An 18,954-nucleotide genomic window follows, 5' to 3' on the forward strand; every position below is an offset into this window, starting at 1 on the left:
TGGACTGGCACTGTGTCGACGCAGCATCTACCAGTAGGTTACGCTGATGCTTCTGCTCATGATTGACAGGCACAATAGGCCACACTGACCTCAGCCCAGTCCACACATACTGTAACAGACACCTTCACCCTTATTTTTTCTATTCCTGTGACTTTTTAACACAAGAAGTTGACATTTTCTGTACTTTCTTCCCATGTGACTCCATTTGTATCAACACCAGAAGAAAAACATCCTCCTGCATCTAATGACTGTCCCATGACTCGCTCTGATGGAGCTGTGATCCCAAAGGGTGCGCTCCAATCAGAGGTGTTAGAAAACATACGTCTTCAATAATAAACATATGATGCAAAGACAGTGAGAGGAGCAGGAACATGCTCATTAGTAGCAAAGAACCACTAAATGCTAATATTCACGAAATGACAGAGAAATTTGGTTCAGTACAAGCGTTTCCATTTCTGCAGAACAACGCTGATACTTGTTTATTTCTATCGATAAAATGTGATGATATGAAAGAAGACCATATAAAGTCAAGTTATTAATGGATCAGCTGCTACATGAGATCTGCCCCAGCAGCAGAACCACAGATGGTGAAGGACCATCTTTGTTATCACAGTTTATTTTAACCCTGACTGTGGTTGCAGTTTAATCAGAGGTAGCTCATTGCAGGCGTCACACTGAGACCGGCCTGAACTATATGCACAGCATTTACACAAGTACAACAAAACAGAATACCCTGAAAAAACAAAAGCTGCTTTGTTTACATTCATGCCAAAAAATGTAATGTAAAAATGTGGAAATACTATAAGACACACTTCATTTGGATGATGACAGCTCATGAGAACCCACATTCCAGTGACCCTGAAAATGTTTGTGGTTGAGCTGCAAACCATTAGGTTCCAAATGTGTGCTGACGTTTAGTTTGTCTGTTCACATACAGAGAAATAGGCCATGAGGCTCATTAACACAGCGCCTGACTCCCTCCGCTGTACATCACTCGGCCGGAGCGTCAGCAGGGTCTGAAGAGCTCAGCCTGAGGTCAAAGGTCACCACAGACGGCTCAGTTGCCACAGTAAACAGCAGCGGGCGCGTTCCTCAGCAGAGGAGCTTTCCTCATTATCACATAGGTGCCGCTGTCATATTCTTCCTTGCGTTTCTGAAACACAGGCCAGAAAAGTGCAACCCAGTTAAAGGAGGAGCAGGAAAAAGTCAAACTTATTGTCAAAGTAAGTTCCTGAAATAATGGCTTTAGAACTACATGAACTAAAACGATATTTAAAGCTCCATGTTATTCTAGAAAATATCTTCCTGTTCCTAGAGCAGCTCCTGGTTAATGAGACATTCACCCTGAGTCGAACGCAGAGGTGGACGATGACGCAGATGCAGAGCAGCAGCAGAGCCAGCAGGGCGATCAGAACCCAGCCCATTGGATCGGGCTGCGGTGCAGGTGAAGGCGAAGGAGGAGGAGCAGGCGTGCAGCCCTTCTCCGCTTCCTCTTGACCTAATAAAACAGCAGAGTTATTTCCTGCCTGTGGTTCAAAGCCACAAAAAAACACACAAAGTAGCTACTGATGACTAATACCAGGCTTTTATTCCCTGTCTGCTTTGTTTGTTTAATTGTATCAGTTCTGGTTCTGGTGTTCCTCACAGATACTAGAGCCCGGCTTTAAACCCTGGGCTTTGTGTTCTTCCTGTTTCTGTGTGGTTCTCTTCAGGTTCTGCTGGCCCTCTATGGTTCCCCTGGTTCTCCAGGTTCCCCTGGTTCTCCAGGTTCCCCTGGTTCTCCAGGTTCTGCTGGCCCTCTATGGTTCCCCTGGTTCTCCTGGCTCCCTGGTCTCTCTGTACCTTGCAGTAGTGTGGCTGGTTCCCCTCTCCAGGTGTGGTGAAGGCCATCTGCGCTGCTCACGGTGAACTCGCACTCGTACGTCAGGTTCATGTCCTTGGCTTCAACCTGGTTCATGAAGAACAGCCACTTCTTGGGGTTCTCAGGGTTCTGAAGCATCATGTAGATGTTCCTGAGGTGGCAGCTGTTGCTTCCTTTCTGACACAGCACCGTCCTTTTTTTGTCTGCGCTGAGAGTAAGACGTGTGCTGTGAGCATCTGAACACAGTGACACCTGGACCCGTGCAGAACCGCGGCTTCGCTACGTACGGGGACACGACGTTGAGTCGCACGTCTTCAACCTTCTTGATCTCTGCGGTGCATTCGCAGGAGATGGAGGCGGCGCCGTCTGGGCTCACGGTGCGGCTGCGTCTCATAACCACCTCCGTACCACCTGAGCCATAAAAAGAATTCAGCTGCTACTGGCAAAAGCAAACCACAACCCCAACAACTGAACAGAACAGAGGGGTCGCCGCAGCATCAGCACCTCTGAGCCTGTGGTCGCAGCCAAGATTATCAGATCAATACAAATACTGTAAAACAACAATAAATGCTCCATAGTTCAATATTTATATGAACAACTTATTTGTATTTTAATGCAATAAATGAGAAGGGTTTTTCCTCTATTTAGTGGGCTGAGCTGCACTGGTCCTACCGTGGCTTCGGGGGAAGTTGAGGCTCAGGCAGAGGGTGAGGATCAGGTTGAAGCTGGACGCCGTCATCTCAGAGTTCCTCCTGATCTCACGCTGCAAAGAAAAGCCAAACACCTGAAGAGCCGTCCCCAGCGAGCGACACCATCACACGCTCGACGTCTGCGTGGCTCCGGGTGCAGCTGTCGCTCACGCTTGTTTTTGTAGTTTCCGTGGGTGGATCACTTTCCTGTACCCAACGCTCGGCGCGCTGCAGCCACTCATTTCTTCCTTTTTCATGAGGCACCACTTCCTGTGCAGTGCGGGATAGTGTTTGATCGCTTCATGTGGGGAAAGTTTGATGGTACAACGCACCAAAACAGTGGTGTGTCATGTTCCCCACCAGCTCAAGAGGAACACTCAAGGAAATGATATTTGATTTCTTATAATAAAATCCTTCACCTTGTTGTGAGTGAGTTACAACCTGATTTAAGTGTCTGTAAAACAATCTTCTCAGTGTCGCGTCTTTGTTCAGAGACTGGGAACTAACGTAAAAGGCGGTTTGCTTTTGCTTTTATTGAGGGATCAGGTCTGCGAAACCATTAGACATTAACAGATATTAATACTGGAGAAATATCACTTCCTCTCAGTTCTATATACAATCAGGGAAAAAAATATTTGAACCCCAGCTGATTTTGTGAGTAAGATACACTTTTTTCAAAACAATACCAAGAAAATCCAGAAAAATGCATTTCAAAAATTTATAAATAATAAATATAATATGAATCTATAAATTATTTTATGTTATGGTTGTGTCTCTCACTGCTCAAATTAAGCACCCATTGAAATTATAGACTGATCATTTCTTTGTTAGTGGGGTTCAAACATTTTGTACTGTAAAAATGTAAAATTAAAAATAAAAAAAAGAAACCTTCCAGTAGAACCAGGCTGACCTGCCTGGACCGGATGGGGTGAAGGCACAGAGACGGGATAGAACCACAGGCAGGAATAGAATGAAATAAGACACTGGAATAACAAACCTTAAAAAGTGATACGAAGAAAACAGAACGTCACCAGACTTATTACTTGATTCCTCTTTCTATGTGTTTCTGCCAATTTGAAGGATGAATGTAGATTAAATTAGGTTGGGGTCAAGGGTCAAGGTGCTGACTTTACATCATTTTCCCATTCTGGTGGTCGAAGCAAGAAAAGCTGAGATTTTGAATAAAAACAACAGTAGAACTTGTAGTGTTTGGTGTTTAAGTCTTTTCCTGAAGCCTGTTTTTTCTTACAGTAAATGATGAAATGTTCTGTGTTCAACCTGTTGTGACGCAACGAAGCTCATGACTCAATAAAACCAACGTTTTTCCTGTGCACATGAACGAAGTGTCAGTAAATTTAAGCCCAACCATCGTTGCGTAGTTTTATCGTGTGGAGTTTGTGATGAAAGAGAATGAGTTAACGACTGCTGTGAACACAGGGTTCGGATCATTGTTGTCGGTGCTCCACCGTCGCATGTCTGGTTCTGATGCTTATCACCTTAACATAGAAATGAAAGAGAACCTTTTTGTTCTGACCTGACTGGAGTCAGCATGATTGTCCACATCCTGTTTTTTTACGGTTCGTGCTTCTGTCAGATTTCTGTGTGTGAGTGTGTAATTCAGCTGAAAACCACAGACACGATCAGCGTTTACAGCCCGACTTCTCACTGGGGCTCCATTCCACTGATCATCAGATGAGGGTCATCAACCCTCATCTGATGAAATTCTGTTACATTGTTCCAGGTTTGATGATGTGATGAAGTGGTGATCGTTCAGTTTTGGCCGCTCTGCGAGTCGATTGTCCACAAGCTGATCTAAAGGAACTGGTTTATTTGTAATTATAAGTGTTCATTAAATGTTTCTTTAACGAGAAACAAGAATTCTGAGCATCACAGGCGTCGGAGCAAATCAAAGTGTGAAGCCTTGTTCAGCAGCGGTGGATCCGCCTGCAGGACGTCCAGAGCAGAGGCCGTTCCACAGCGACGCCGTTCCGGTTCAGAGACTCAGATCCAGCAGAGACGCTCACCAGACGCTGAATGTGTTGCAGCTCTAGACCATAATTAGGTGACGGGTTGGCGGCTGGAGTCAGGTGTCATATGAGGAGGTGTCTCATGTCTTGGCCCCTCATTCACTTCACATATGCGCCACAATGTTACACACTCACCATGTAAACGTGGCCCTGAAGGCAGAGCTGCTGCGTCGGACCGAACCAGACAGAACCTCTGCGCTGTCTCTGCTGGTGTCTCGCCACAACCTCTGTCTCTCACCAGCACTTTCACTCTGACACTGTAAACGCGAACCCTGCTCACTGTACCATGTCTTCCAGGAAGAAGAGTTCTTATCTTGACATCTTGTATCCTATTTTCTCTGTCAGACAGTTTTTCAGTTTTCTTTCCTGTTTGGCTGCTCAGAGCAACCAGTGGGTCCAAAACATGAAAGTCCCGAGTAGCTGTTATCAGTTAAAAACAGGCCAGATGCTCAGTAATTCACAGAGGAAGTGGTTCTTATCTCACTGTGCTGCACTGCACTGCTGCCTCCTCGATCACTTGTAGACAGACAGACAGACAGACAGACAGACAGACAGACAGACAGACAGACAGACAGACAGGCAGGCAGACATGCAGACAGACAGACAGGCAGACAGACAGGCAGGCAGACAGACATGCAGACAGACAGGCAGGCAGGCAGACATGCAGACAGACAGGCAGGCAGGCAGACATGCAGACAGACAGGCAGACAGACAGGCAGGCAGACAGACAGGCAGGCAGGCATGTAGGTAGATACAAATGCAGAGATACAGACAGACAGACAGACAGACAGACAGACAGACAGATAGGCAGGCAGACAGGCAGACATGCAGACAGACAGATAGGCAGACAGACAGACAGACAGACAGACAGACAGACAGACAGACAGACAGGCTTGTAGGTAGACAGACAGACAGACAGACAGACAGACAGACAGACAGACAGACAGACAGACAGACAGACAGACAGACAGGCTTGTAGGTAGATAGACATGCAGACAGACGGACAGGCAGGCAGACGTGCAGACATACATCCAGACAGAAAGACGGACAATGTGATAATGTTTTTTCCAGTTAACTAAAATGGTCCATTTTTTTTATACTGTATCAAGTACAAGTCACATTTTCACTGTGGTGCCATCAGGTTTTCTAAACAATATAAATAAGGGTTTTAGTTTTTCTGTACTTCTTTGACTAAATTAAATGTTAATTTTTCGTTATTTGTGTTTGCTGTCTCTGAGATCATTAGTTTGTTTGTTTTACTGTTTGTTTAAAGACACCTTTGTAAATGTTTTCTTTTTCTTTTTCAGATGTGTGTTATTTATTTGAGGTTGTCTTGTTGTGTTGTGTACCGATCAATAAAGCGTTTCTCTTTATCCAACATCGACCTCTTGTGGCCACTGTGACACATGAAGAGTGTTACAGAACCACAGGTCTTAGCTGTGGGTCGGTCTGTTCTGGCTCTGACTGACCTGTTTGTTATGCAAAGAGCTTGACTCACTTTGTTCATTCATTTTATCCTGATAGATAAAATGAAGACAGTTTAATTTTTCCTGAAAACGATGTGACAGACTCAAGCAGCTGTTTCACTTCTCTATTACTGAGCTGTGGGTCATTGGTTTCTTTTTTAATTCACTTCCTCTGAAACAACATTAAAAGTGTAACACCAACAGGTTGGGTTATTTGTAGTTTGAGCTGCAGATCTGATCTACCAGGACACATTTACCCAGACGTCTTAGGATCAATGGACGAAATATACGCAAACGTTGAACATGTCAAGTCTGTTGAGTCAAGACGTTCAGTAGATCAGACAGGTGAGGTGGTCTGGTCACAGTGTGTGTGTTATTGTTACTGGTGTGTTCACTGGTCCTCTCTCTGTTCAGGTGTCAGGGACTCACACAGGAGACGTCATGGAGCTGCTGTCGTGTGTCTGGGGCTGCTGAGTGTTTTCCTGGTGGCTGGGCTCATTGGCCTCGGGCTCCACTGTGAGTCTGAACGTCCAACACTGAGTCAATGTACAGGTTTAACGGTGTAGAGTTAAATTAACTGATCATTTATGGCTCTGTCAGATGGACAGTCATCACATGGTTTCATCCTGTGTTTCTACTGGAAATGCAACAGTTCACAGTTTGGAAAAAATACAGACAGAAGTGGACTGAACCCTAAACTGCTCAGTCGATAAGAGCTGTTTCCTGTCATGTCTTGTCTTTACTTTAGATCATAACGTGGTACGTGGTGCAGCAGCAGAAACCTCAGCTGTCAAAGCCAACCTGAGCGAGCTTCTACAGACCAGTAATGACAAACTGTCTTCAGTCACAGAAGAGAGAGACCAGTTGAACACCAGTCTCACTGCGATGACAGAAGAGAGAGACCAGCTGAAGGCCAACCTCGCTGTAATGGAGCAGAGAGACAGGATGCTCAGACTGTCCAGACAGAGTCAGTGTCAGCAGCATCTCAGTTCTTTGTGTCAGGAAGCTCATCGAGGCTGATTCTAAATGTCCTTGTGTTACAGACAAAGTTTGTCCTGCAGGATGGAAGAAGTTTGGATGTTCCTGTTATCATGTCTCCAGTCAGTCTGGGTCCTGGACAAAGGGAAGAGAAGAATGCAGAAAGAGTGGAGCAGACCTGGTGGTGGTCGACAGCGCTGAGGAGCAGGTCTGAGATGGTTTTTCTGTGTTTTAAAGCCAATTATCGTTGTTCTTCTGTGACTTTTTTGTTTTGATTGATTGACTTTTATTTCTTTTACAGAATTTTCTCACTAAATTGACTAAACAGGAAAGCTGGATTGGTTTGAGTGACTCAGACAAAGAGGGGACCTGGAAATGGGTCGATGGAAGTCCGCTGACTGTGACGTAAGAGCTCACATCTTCATCTGTTTTTACTACTGGAACATTGGAACCCAGATGCAGGTCACATGTTAACAGTGTCATGCTTGTGTTCACTGGGCTCCCAGGTTCTGGGCTCATAATCAGCCTGATAACGGCAACGGTGACCCACGATACGGGGAAGAAGACTGTGTTAACATCAGAATGGAACACACAGATAAATGGAACGATCTCTCATGTGAAGCCTCACGACTGTGGATCTGTGAAAAAGACCTTTAGAGCTTTGATGGCTGAAGAATGTCATAGCCAAACACTGCAGCAAAGAATTGGACTTCTATACATAGGTACTAAAAAACTAACACACAAGCATAAGGAGGAAGAGAAAGAGATAGAAAGAGTAGTGGTGGTTATATTTTTAAGTCAAAAATGAAACAACAGCAACCTGTACAATCTGCAAAAAATAGATGTTATTAAATACAGTGGCAACACCTCCAATTTATTTTATATATTTACTATTGAACTATGTCTGTGTTTGAATTAGTATTAATAATAGTATTAATAATACAATTTAATACAAAACATGAAATTGTATTTATATTTTATAATGCATTAATTATCAAAAAGTATTGGTATCTACAATACTGGTCCAGTATTTACTTGGTATCGGATCCATACCATAGCTTGCAGTATCACCCACTGCAAATATATGAGATATCATTTATGAAAGAATTGCAAATAAGACAAAATCACTTTACACCCCTCCTCCTATTTACAGCATGGGTCCGTTCATCTAGAGCCTATAGACTGCTGAGTGAGATCGTCAGATCGTTTGTTAAAGCAGCAACGTCCTTGATGTCAAGGAAGCATGAATCTAGCCATTAGTAACGAAAAGAAAGGTTTAACAAAGCAAAGAGAAAAGGGCTAACAATAACTTTTTAAACAAAAATCTTTTAATAAAATTCTAAAAAGGAGGGACCACACAAGGTGTTTATTTTCTTGCAAATTTGCAAAGCTTCCTTTTTTTGCAGCAGCAACATTTGAGATTGTTCAACATTCAAGTCTTTGTTTAATAAAGTAAATATCATAACAGCCCTTCTAGACCAGCACACGAGCGAGAGACAAGCTAGGTTAATTGACTAACCGTACAGCTAACTCTAATGCTAATCCATAGCTGAGATTGTCTGTGACCTGTGGACTGCACAACCCCAAATAGTTGTATGAATGCAGAGAGGCAAGAAGACTTCCTCTCTTTTTGGGTGCTCTCTTAGAGTACAAACCCCATTTATATTTCACACTCTCCTCTCTCAGGGTGCAGCACATAAAAAAAAAACGAGAACACATTACAAACAGACATAAACAAAATGCTAAATTATTTTCACCAAAGTTCTAACATTACTTAAATCGTAACTTCAACTATAACTACAAACACAAGAGCGGTTACTGTATCCATAAGCCTTAGTGGCTTAAATTCTTGACTTTGGTGTGGCGATCCTGGATGTTTATGCAAGGACATCATAATATAAATATATATTTCATAGATAAGTTGAGTGATACACACTTGAGTGGTTAGGGAGCTTCACTCTGACCCTGGGAATCCTGGTTTGATACCTGAAACCTAGAACAAGACTTGTTATAACATGTGTTACTTTTCTTTAATTTAAATTAAACTGTTTTTGCTTTTTTGGGGCACATTCAGCTCTGCTGATTTTGCTTTGCAGATCCAATCAGCTATAATGTTGCAAGAAATCAAGATGATTTCCTATGTGCGTATACTTAAGATTGTCAAAAATTACAAAAATAAAATGTTAAGGCAAAGTGCACAATGTCTAGTGTTCTAAATAAACTCGCATTAACTAGTAATTTTAACATTTGTAAGTAGATGTACAAACTTAAAATTAAAACTACTCTGTATTAGGAAGTGTCGTGTTTATTGCACCCTCACGTTGTCAGACAGTACCTGTCTGTTTTAAATGGCTGCTCCCTGGACTATTTTAATGCCATCTGGTCAACAGTAAACCAACTGAAAGCAGTCACTTCCTCTGAAGCTTAAACCATTGGAAGAGAGGAGCACAACTTATTAAAACTTTTAACAACGTTACACGTCAGTATATTTTAATTTCTTGGTAAGTTTCTACTCTTCACAATTTTTCTTTTAGATACAAAAACAAATTAACCATAGCAATTTCAAAATATAAATGAATTCAGGCAAATCTATCCAAAAAAGTGTCTTGCGGGGATATATATCTCTGTGAGAATACAAAGAATTCTAACACCGAGTTGTTTCTCATTAATCTTCTCCTTGATGTTTCACTTCCTCTTTGCTCTCTAGTGTCTTACTTCCTCATGTCTCTGTATTTTACTCTCTACACTTTGTTAGTATCTGCCTTCAGCTTAGTAGGTGCGACAACGTTCCTTTTGAATGTCTAACACACACACACACACACACACACACACACACACACACACACACACACACACACACACACACACACACACACATATATATATATATATAGCATCCAGTGTAGGTCCTTGGGCAAGACCCTTCAAACTACCGCCTACCTCATATCATGAGAGACAATGAACCACATGAGATACCGGCTCAGACGTCGCCCGGTCTAACAAGGTCTGCGTCAGGTGTTGGGGAACCAGAGCACCTTGGCGAGAAGTGGGCTACTGGAACAAGAAAGAAATGGCTGAGATGCGAGAACAAGACTCTGTTGGAATGCTACTACTCAAGTAACCCTAGTCAGAGGGGCTACATGCAAAGAATGTGTGGTGAATGGGAACGGAGAAACCCACATTCAAGGCTGACTGCGAAGCAACTAGTAGCTCAGTGTTCCAACATCCACAAACGGCAACTGCTATCACAACTTGAGATTGACGAGATACAACACAAATGCTACGGCAAGGGGGAGCCAGGACGCTAGGTCAGAGGGGAGGTTTCACCATCTCCCCAACCGGAAATTGGGTACGAAGCCCCAATGAGCACAGATACGCTGAGCGAGGCAGCGACTGACCTGAAAGATAAGATCATGGCGAGATTGAACAGGCAAACCCGAACCCCACTACAACGGCTAAGTGAAGCACCATCAGAAAGTCTCATGGAAGATGTGAATGCAGCATTGAGAGCGATCCCTACCACAACAATCACAGAAACCAATGAGCTGATATACGCTTCAGCATCAGTGATCCTAGAGGTGCTTGGCTATAAGAGCAACCATGGGAGACATGAGAAACAATTCCCACCATGGAAACGAAGGTTGGAGGCAAAAATCAAGGCAGCTCGGAGGGCAGTGAGCCAAATGACAGAGGCCCAGAGAGGTGCAATGAAAAGATTGATGCCCAAGAGGTACAGCCAGATACCCATCCCTGAAGCACTCGAAACTGCCAAGCAAAGGCTACAAGCCTTGGCCAGCCGCCTAAAGAGATACACCAGAGATAACAAAGCCAGACGAATAAACCGGCTGTTCGCAACACAACCTGCGAAAGTGTACTCTCAATGGCAGGGTAATAACAGCGGAGCAGACCAATCCAGGGCTGGAAACTGAACAGTACTGGAAAGGAATATGGGAGAGGGAGGCATCACACAACAGTGATGCACAGTGGCTGGTGGATCTGAGGGAAGACCACAGCAACCTCCCTGAACAGAATCCAGTGACTATCACAGTGGCAGACATCCAACAAAGAGTCTCAGGTATGAAAAACTGGACAGCACCCGGCCCTGACATGATCCACGCCTACTGGCTAAAGAAGCTCACTGCAATCCATGAGCGCCTGGCAGCACAAATGAACCAGCTGCTAAGGGATAGGACTCACCCTGAATGGCTAACCGAATGGCAAACGATCCTGATAATGAAGGATCCCTCAAAGGGTACAGTCCCCTCCAACTACCGGCCAATAACCTGTCTCTCCACAACATGGAAGCTCATGTCAGGCATCATCGCAGCTAAGATAAGTGGGCACATGAGTCAATACATGAGCGAAGCACAGAAGGGCATTGGTAAGGATACCAGAGGAGCCAAACACCAACTCCTGGTTGACAGAACAGTCGCCCAAGACTGCAGAGTGCGACACACCAACCTGTGCACAGCCTGGATCGACTACAAGAAAGCCTATGACTCAATGCCACACACATGGATCACTGAATGCTTGGAGCTGTACAACATCAACAGAACTCTAAGGGCCTTCATTGCAAACTCGATGAGGTTGTGGAGAACCACCCTTGAAGCCAATGGGAAGCCACTTGCCCAAGTATCCATCAAATGTGGCATATACCAAGGAGATGCACTGTCCCCACTGCTGTTCTGCATAGGTCTGAACCCCCTCAGCCAAATAATAAACAAGACTGGCTATGGATACCGACTCCGGAACGGGGCCACCATAAGTCACCTCCTCTACATGGATGACATCAAGCTGTAGGCCAAGAGTGAGCGAGACATCGACTCACTGATCCACACCACCAGGATCTACAGCTCGGACATCGGGATGTCATTCGGGCTCGAGAAATGTGGGAGGATGGTGGCAAACAGAGGCAAGGTAATCCACACAGAAGGGGTCTCACTCCCAGAAGGAACAATAGCAGACATTGAGGACAATTACAAGTACCTTGGAATACCACAGGCAAACGGCAACCTTGAACAGGCAACAAGGAATGCGGCAACAGCCAAATACCTCCAACGAGTCAGGCAAGTCCTAAGAAGCCAGCTCAATGGCAAGAACAAATCCCGGGCAATAAACAGCTACGCTCTGCCAGTGATCAGATACCCTGCTGGAATAATAAGGTGGCCAAAGGAAGAGATACAGACCACAGATGTTAAGACACGAAAGCTCCTCACCATGCATGGAGGGTTCCACCCCAAATCCAGCACCCTGAGACTGTACGCTAGCCGGAAGGAAGGAGGCCGAGGACTAGTGAGCGTGAGAGCCACTATCCGGGATGAAACATCCAAGATCCATAAGTACATCAAGGATAAGGCCCCGACAGATGACGTGCTGAGTGAATGTCTCAGGCAGTGGAGAACAGAGGATGAGATGCTGGAAGAGGGACCATCATGGGAGGACAAGCCCTTGCACGGGATGTACCACCGGAACATAACTGAAGTGGCTGATCTCAACAAATCCTACCAATGGCTTGAAAGGGCTGGGCTGAAGGACAGCACAGAGGCACTCATCCTGGCTGCACAGGAACAGGCCCTGAGCACCAGAGCCATAGAGGCCCAGATCTACCACACCAGACAAGACCCAAGGTGTAGACTGTGAAAAGAGGCCCCTGAGACGGTCCAGCACATAACTGCAGGGTGTAAGATGCTGGCAGGCAAAGCATACATGGAACGCCATAACCAAGTAGCTGGCATAGTATACAGGAACATCTGCGCGGAGTATGGACTGGAAACCCCAAGGTCAAAGTGGGAAACACCTCCCAAGGTGGTAGAGAACGAGCGAGCCAAGATCCTGTGGGGATTCCAGATCCAGACTGACAGAATGGTAATGGCGAACCAACCAGACATTGTGGTGGTGGATAAAGAGCAGAGGAAAGCCGTAGTGGTGGATGTGGCAATACCAAGCGATGGCAACATCAGGAAAAAGGAACATGAGAAACTAGAGAAATACCAAGGGCTCAGAGAAGAACTGGAGAAGGCTTGGAAGGTGAAGGCCACAGTGGTGCCTGTGGTGATCGGAGCACTAGGGGCTGTGACCCCCAAACTTGAGGAGTGGCTACGACAGATCCCTGGAAAAACATCCGAAATCTCAGTCCAGAAAAGTGCAGTCCTAGGAACAGCAAGGATACTGCGCAGAACCCTCAAGCTCCCTGGCCTCTGGTAGAGGACCCGAGCTTGGAAAGTGGATGAGACCACCCGCGGAGGGTGAGAATAGAGTGTTGTGTGTGTGTGTGTATATATATATATATACACCTGAGGTGTTTTCTTTTGGGAAATTTGTTAATAAAAAAACATTTTTACACAAATGCAATGCAATAATAAAAGGCATGTGACCCAACCAAAAACATGCACTAAATAAACATACTTACTGCTCTTTTTTAGAGGAAAATATGCATTTCCTTCGTTAGAGCCAAGGCCAGGGATCAAACCACAAACAAACAAATCAAGACCAGCACTCTACCAAGTGAGCTATGAAGCTAGCAACAATGGCCCAGACACTTTGTCTCACCTGTTGTTGTTAAATTCATTTACATGCATTGAATACAGGTGGGCGCGCTCTCCTTTCTGTAACAGAAACACACAGGAGCACGTAAGATTCTGTGCTTCCTTCTGACAGACCTGCAACTTTTTTTACTTTTAGTCTGTTTTTTTTCCACAGTGAAACATACAATCATTTTTACAGACAGAGTCAGAACTCCATTGTGGCCCATTTCACCTTTCGAGAGAAGCAGCTTCACTCGCTCTGTGGCTGAGCAGATTCATTTACATGCATTGACTACAATAATAATATATTCACTCTGTTCATTCAGTTTATCCTGATGTATAATTCTGAGGGCCACCTTGTTGTAACAGACTGAAGCAGGTGTTTCACTTTCCTACGACTGAGCTGTGGTTCATTGGTTTTTATTCTACGACTTTGTTTCAGTCACTTCCTCAAAGCGGCAGCATGAAAAGTGTGACACTAACAGGTTATGTGTATGCGTGTGTCATTTGCAGTTTGAGCTGCAGAGCTGATCTACCAGGACACATTTACCCAGACGTCTTAGGATCAATGGACGAAATATACGCAAACGCTGAACATGTCAAGTCTGTTGAGTCAAGACGTTCAGTAGATCAGACAGGTGAGGTGGTCTGGTCACAGTGTGTGTGTTATTGTTACTGGTGTGTTCACTGGTCCTCTCTCTGTTCAGGTGTCAGGGACTCACACAGGAGACGTCATGGAGCTGCTGTCGTGTGTCTGGGGCTGCTGAGTGTTTTCCTGGTGGCTGGGCTCATTGGCCTCGGGCTCCACTGTGAGTCTGAACGTCCAACACCGAGTCAATGTACAGTTTAACTGTGTAGAGTTAAATGAACTGATCATTTAAGACTCTGTCAGGTGGACAATCATTCTGTTTCATCCTGTGTTTCTACTGGAAATGCAACATTTCTTCACAGTTTGGAATAAATACAGACAGAAGTTCATCCGATAAGAGCTGTTTCCTGTCATGTCTTGTCTTTAGATCATAACGTGGTACGTGATGCAGCAGCAGAAACCTCAGCTGTCAAAGCCAACCTGAGCGAGCTTCTACAGACCAGTAATGACAAACTGTCTTCAGTTACGAAGGAGCGAGACCAGTTGAAGGCCAACCTCGCTGTGATGGAGCAGAGAGACAGGATGCTCAGACTGTCCAGACAGAGTCAGTGTCAGCAGCGTCTCAGTGCTTTGTGTCAGGAAGCTCATCGAGGCTGATTATAAATGTCCTTGTGTTACAGGCAAAAGTTGTCCTACAGGATGGAAGAAGTTTGGATTTTCCTGTTATCATGTCTCCAGTCAGTCTGGGAACTGGACAAAGGGAAGAGAAGAATGCAGAAAGAGTGGAGCAGACCTGGTGGTGGTCGACAGCGCTGAGGAGCAGGTCTGAGATGTTTTTTTTGTGTTTTAAAGCCAATTCACTGATTAATGTGTTTCTGTGACTTTTTTGTTTTGATTGATTGACTTTTATTTCTTTTACAGAATTTTCTCACTAAATTGACTAAACAGGAAAGCTGGATTGGTTTGAGTGACTCAGACAAAGAGGGGACCTGGAAATGGGTCGATGGAAGTCCGCTGACTGTGACGTAAGAACTTACATCTTCATCTGTTCACAGCTTTTACTACTGGAACATTGGAACCCAGATGCAGGTCACATGTTAACGGTGTCATGCTTGTGTTCACTGGGCTCCCAGGTTCTGGTTGGATGAGCAGCCTGATAACGGCAACGGTATCTCACAATACGGGGAAGAAGACTGTGTTCACATCAGATCGGATGCCCCAGATAAATGGAACGATCTCTCATGTGAAGCCTCACGACTGTGGATCTGTGAAAAAGACATTTAGAGCTTTGTCGGCTGAAGAATGTCATAGCCAAACACTGCAGCAAAGAATTGGACTTCTATACAAAGGTACTAAAAAACTAACAGAGCATGAGGAGGAAGAGAATGAGAAAAAAAAAAGTAGTAGTGGTTATATATTTAAGCCGAAAATGAAACAACAGCAACCTGTACATTCTGCAAAAAAAGTTGTTAAATACAGTGACAACACCACCAATTTATATTATATATTTATATTTACTGTTGAACTATGTCTGTTTTAATTAAATTAATACAAATTAATACAAAACACCTAAAATTCATGAAAATGTATTAATATTTGATAATATATATACACTATATAGGAGATATATCTTTGATGGTTGAAACATTTCATAACTAAATATTGCAGCAAATAGTTAGACTTCTACAAAAAAGGTAATGAAATGAATAATCGGCTGTCTAATTAGAACAGATCTGCTGTTACTGTACATGCTTCTGTTCTTCATGGCTTCTGTTCTTCATGGCTCCTTGATCTATTTTAATACCATTTGGCCTTTGGGTTACAACCATTAAACCCACTGAAAGCCACTTCCTCTGAAACTGGCACCTATAGAGCAGCACTATTCATTAAATGTTTTAACAGGGCCTCATGTTATTCTTACATACATTTTTGGTCAGTTTCTGCTCTTAACAATTGTACTTTTAGATTCAAAAAAATGATCATAACATTTTAAAAATGAATTTGGGCAGATCTCTCAGATCTCTGTGTTGCTGTGACATGATTGTCATAATAAAATGAGTTATGACATTGAGTTGTGTCTCATTAATCTTCTCTCTATTGTCTCAGTTCCTCTCCTTTACTCTCTAGTGTCTTATAACATTGCTCAGTACAGAGTAATCTGCCATTAAAACCACTAAAGACGATGACTTCCTCATGTAGAACTAAACCTCTGTACTGCATCTAATTAAACCATAAATAAATCCTCAGAGACGACCTCGCGATTCTGTGGTTCTGGACAATGGCACAGCCAGCAACATTGAACCACACAAGAGATTTGGTGGAGATAGAGGCCAAGCTGATCTCAGGGAACCATCAACCAGTGATAAAACCAAGTGAGGCTGTGTGTTTTGGTCAGAACCAGGTGGATCTGCGTATTGAGGACGTGGTCCAGAGTTATCAGAGTGATACAGAGGCCCAGTCGTCAGGAAAGAAGCAGCTGTCCACCATGACAACAACATGTTAAAGCAGCGGCTGGCATCTACTGTACACGTCACCACCGCCACCATCCCTGCTGTTCCCGCTGCTGCTGATCAAAACCCTGCCACCTGCACAATCACCAGGCCTTTGACCAACGTGTCTGCAGCCACAGCAACTGACAACTCAGGCCCTTCTACAGCCTGGAACCAGCAGCAGCACACATCTGTCCTGGGCAGGCGCTGCCAACACAAGCTAAACGTGATGCACAAGGTGTCCAGAGTCCAAAGCTCCCTGTCTGTTTACTCTGAGGCCAAACAACACAAAGAGCCTTGAAATAGAAAGGAAACCGAGGGAGTGGAAAACAAACTGCCAGATGTTCTGTCTGCAGTAGATGCTCTGTGAGCAGCTCACATGAAAACAGTAGAACCATTGGTAACTATATACACAAACACTGGTCTGCTCTTACAGGAAGTACGTGCTGTGATGTCAGTGTCTGGGTTCATTGCTTCATCTGGTGCATTAGTTGATGGAACATGATGAAATCTGATAGGTGCATTTTGAAGCCATGCAGCTCTGAACCAGGAAGTGGAGACAAATCAACACATGCATAGCTGACAACACCCTCTGGATGACCAGAGAGCTGCTCAATGACTGGACCTTAGACCAGGAGCTGCACTAATATACAGCTTCTCTAAAGAAGGAAGCAACAGCACACGTTATGTGGAGCAGACTAGGGTTTTTCCAGCTTTTGGTCTAGTGGTGAAACCCAAGGGTTAAAACAAACACAGACTCTTGTCTCGTGTCTTGCCCAAGGACACTAAGTCGGGGGGAGACACAGTTTTCTGTGTGTGAACTAGTGAGCTGAAGGTGCCTGAGCTGGAACACTGCTGCTGGGAACACTGGTACCGACTCCCTGAGATCAGGACCTTTAAACTGAGCTGCTCCCTGGTTTCAAGTTTCACTTCAGTGGAACAAACATTATTGTTAATCATTTTCAGTGATTTCAGTCGATTTACAGGTGATTTACAAGGGAGAAAACATCTCTGAGAAACCAAGGTCACAGCCACAGCAGTTCAGCACAAAATGTTTCAATGATTAAAATGCAGTATTTTTCCAACACAATCTGATAATGGTGACGGTGACCCAAGGTTTGAGAAAGAAGACTTCACATCAGGACAGATGTCACAGATAAATGGAACGATCGCTCATGTGAAACCTGATGGATCTGTGAAAAAGACCATCAGAGTCTCTGATGCTCACAGCTCAGAGGCAAACTGGTCCTGGAACAGCTGGGATCTGTTAGGAACAACTGTCAGAGAGCTGATGGTGAAGTAGGAGGCAGAGGTAACAAGCAGCATCCATGACCGATGCACTGAAACATCACAGCTGAATGGTTAAAGTGCTCTGACAGTCAACAATGCTGTAGCTTCAAGCTGCTCGACTGCTGCATCGCATCAATGAGTGAGAAGTTGCTTCACACCTCAGATGTTGTGACAGAGGCCACAGTGTTCTGTTAAAACACTAAACTCCACTTGTGAAGGCGTGAGAGCCAGTCGTCAGCTGATACACTGTTTGTGGCTCTTTTACTTCCTCAAACATTAAATCCCCTCCTGTGTTTTTAAGCTGCTGCAATGAATGAAGCCACATTTCAAAATGAATGACAAGTAAATATTAAAACCAAACAAAAAGCCTCTCCCTTTATTTGATCATCTTCTTCTCCATCTTCTACTTCCGCCTCTCGGGGAGTGCAGACGTGTTCTCACTGCCCCCATTCTACTTTTGCTTGCTGTGTCCTTGTCCTGTCTTTTCTGAGCACCCTGATCTGCTACTCTGGAATAACATTTTTGAACATGGAGCTAATCAACTGGTCACTCAGCGCATTGGAAAAAGTTTTCTCACAAAGAAAAGAATCACTGGGAGAACCACTCTGCCCCTCGGGGACTCTCGCCTTATGATTGGCTTTGGTGGTGACCTGTTTTATCCGAAGATTGGAAAGATTGGAAAATCTGTGTCCGGATTATTGGCGTGTCCACCGGCCGTGGAGCTACAGACGCCACTGGTGGCCATAGTTACTCGGCTGATGGAATTACACCAGAAGTCGACCCGGATGGAGGGACTGACGAATAGGATCTTAGCTCGTTCGGATGATTTGCATCAGAGGACGGCCCGAAAGGAGGCACTGAATAATAAGATCTCAGCCGTTCGGAGGAAGACATCTGCAGACAGACTGAACACTTGGTTGCTATGGTGAGAGCCTTGTCTGACAGGCTTGAGGAGATGTCACGGGTCCCACGGTCCCACAAGAGGCGATGAAGCCCTGAGTTCTGACCGATTGGACTATTGGTCTAGAAAAATCAGTCATG

General features: G+C 44.5%; 3 protein-coding genes across 4 annotated transcripts in view; 2 read left to right on the top strand and 1 right to left on the bottom strand.

The window, feature by feature from the left end:
• Positions 1-527: 527 nt before the first annotated feature.
• On the bottom strand, positions 528-2,774 carry LOC114847238 (uncharacterized). The gene is made up of 5 exons (XM_029136759.3): positions 2,534-2,774; positions 2,149-2,272; positions 1,843-2,069; positions 1,344-1,498; positions 528-1,153 (listed from the first exon to the last, which is right to left on the bottom strand). Exons 1-5 carry the CDS (start codon positions 2,598-2,600, stop codon positions 1,058-1,060), a joined length of 669 nt encoding a protein of 222 aa, XP_028992592.1. The 5' UTR covers positions 2,601-2,774; the 3' UTR covers positions 528-1,057.
• Positions 2,775-6,261: 3,487 nt separating this feature from the next.
• Positions 6,262-9,271, top strand: LOC114847243 (CD209 antigen-like protein C). Its single transcript, XM_029136764.3, has 6 exons — positions 6,262-6,388; positions 6,458-6,559; positions 6,792-7,010; positions 7,087-7,229; positions 7,323-7,426; positions 7,528-9,271. The coding sequence occupies exons 1-6, from the start codon at positions 6,319-6,321 to the stop codon at positions 7,676-7,678; spliced, it is 789 nt and encodes a 262-aa protein (XP_028992597.1). The 5' UTR covers positions 6,262-6,318; the 3' UTR covers positions 7,679-9,271.
• A 4,632-nt stretch (positions 9,272-13,903) lies between these two features.
• Positions 13,904-18,954, top strand: part of LOC114847225 (CD209 antigen-like protein C) — a 51,466-nt gene continuing 46,415 nt past the window's right edge. The window contains exons 1-6 of one of the 2 annotated variants that reach the window (XM_029136745.3): positions 13,904-14,183; positions 14,253-14,354; positions 14,562-14,738; positions 14,815-14,957; positions 15,056-15,159; positions 15,268-16,161. In XM_029136745.3, the coding sequence (XP_028992578.1) occupies positions 14,009-14,183; positions 14,253-14,354; positions 14,562-14,738; positions 14,815-14,957; positions 15,056-15,159; positions 15,268-15,418 (852 nt within the window). In that variant the 5' untranslated portion in view covers positions 13,904-14,008 and the 3' untranslated portion in view covers positions 15,419-16,161. Of the gene's footprint in view, positions 14,184-14,252; positions 14,355-14,561; positions 14,739-14,814; positions 14,958-15,055; positions 15,160-15,267; positions 16,162-18,954 lie in introns of those variants that run through there. The other variant, XM_029136744.3, reaches the window with a different exon arrangement.

Source organism: Betta splendens, chromosome 21 (genome assembly GCF_900634795.4).
Source record: "Betta splendens chromosome 21, fBetSpl5.4, whole genome shotgun sequence".
Lineage (NCBI taxonomy): Eukaryota > Metazoa > Chordata > Actinopteri > Anabantiformes > Osphronemidae > Betta > Betta splendens.

What these genes read in the sequence shown, in the direction of transcription:
- LOC114847238 (XM_029136759.3), bottom strand. Translation starts at nt 2,600, where the DNA reads ATGACGGCGTCCAGCTTCAACCTGATCCTCACCCTCTGCCTGAGCCTC. An exon ending in CGACTCAACGTCGTGTCCCC is followed by an intron (nt 2,070 to 2,148) that starts GTACGTAGCGAA and finishes TCTTACTCTCAG; the next exon opens with CGCAGACAAAAAAAGGACGG. An exon ending in ACCTCTGCGTTCGACTCAGG is followed by an intron (nt 1,154 to 1,343) that starts GTGAATGTCTCA and finishes CCTGTGTTTCAG; the next exon opens with AAACGCAAGGAAGAATATGA.
- LOC114847243 (XM_029136764.3), top strand. Translation starts at nt 6,319, where the DNA reads ATGGACGAAATATACGCAAACGTTGAACATGTCAAGTCTGTTGAGTCA. An exon ending in ACGTTCAGTAGATCAGACAG is followed by an intron (nt 6,389 to 6,457) that starts GTGAGGTGGTCT and finishes CTCTCTGTTCAG; the next exon opens with GTGTCAGGGACTCACACAGG. An exon ending in GGAAGTCCGCTGACTGTGAC is followed by an intron (nt 7,427 to 7,527) that starts GTAAGAGCTCAC and finishes CTGGGCTCCCAG; the next exon opens with GTTCTGGGCTCATAATCAGC.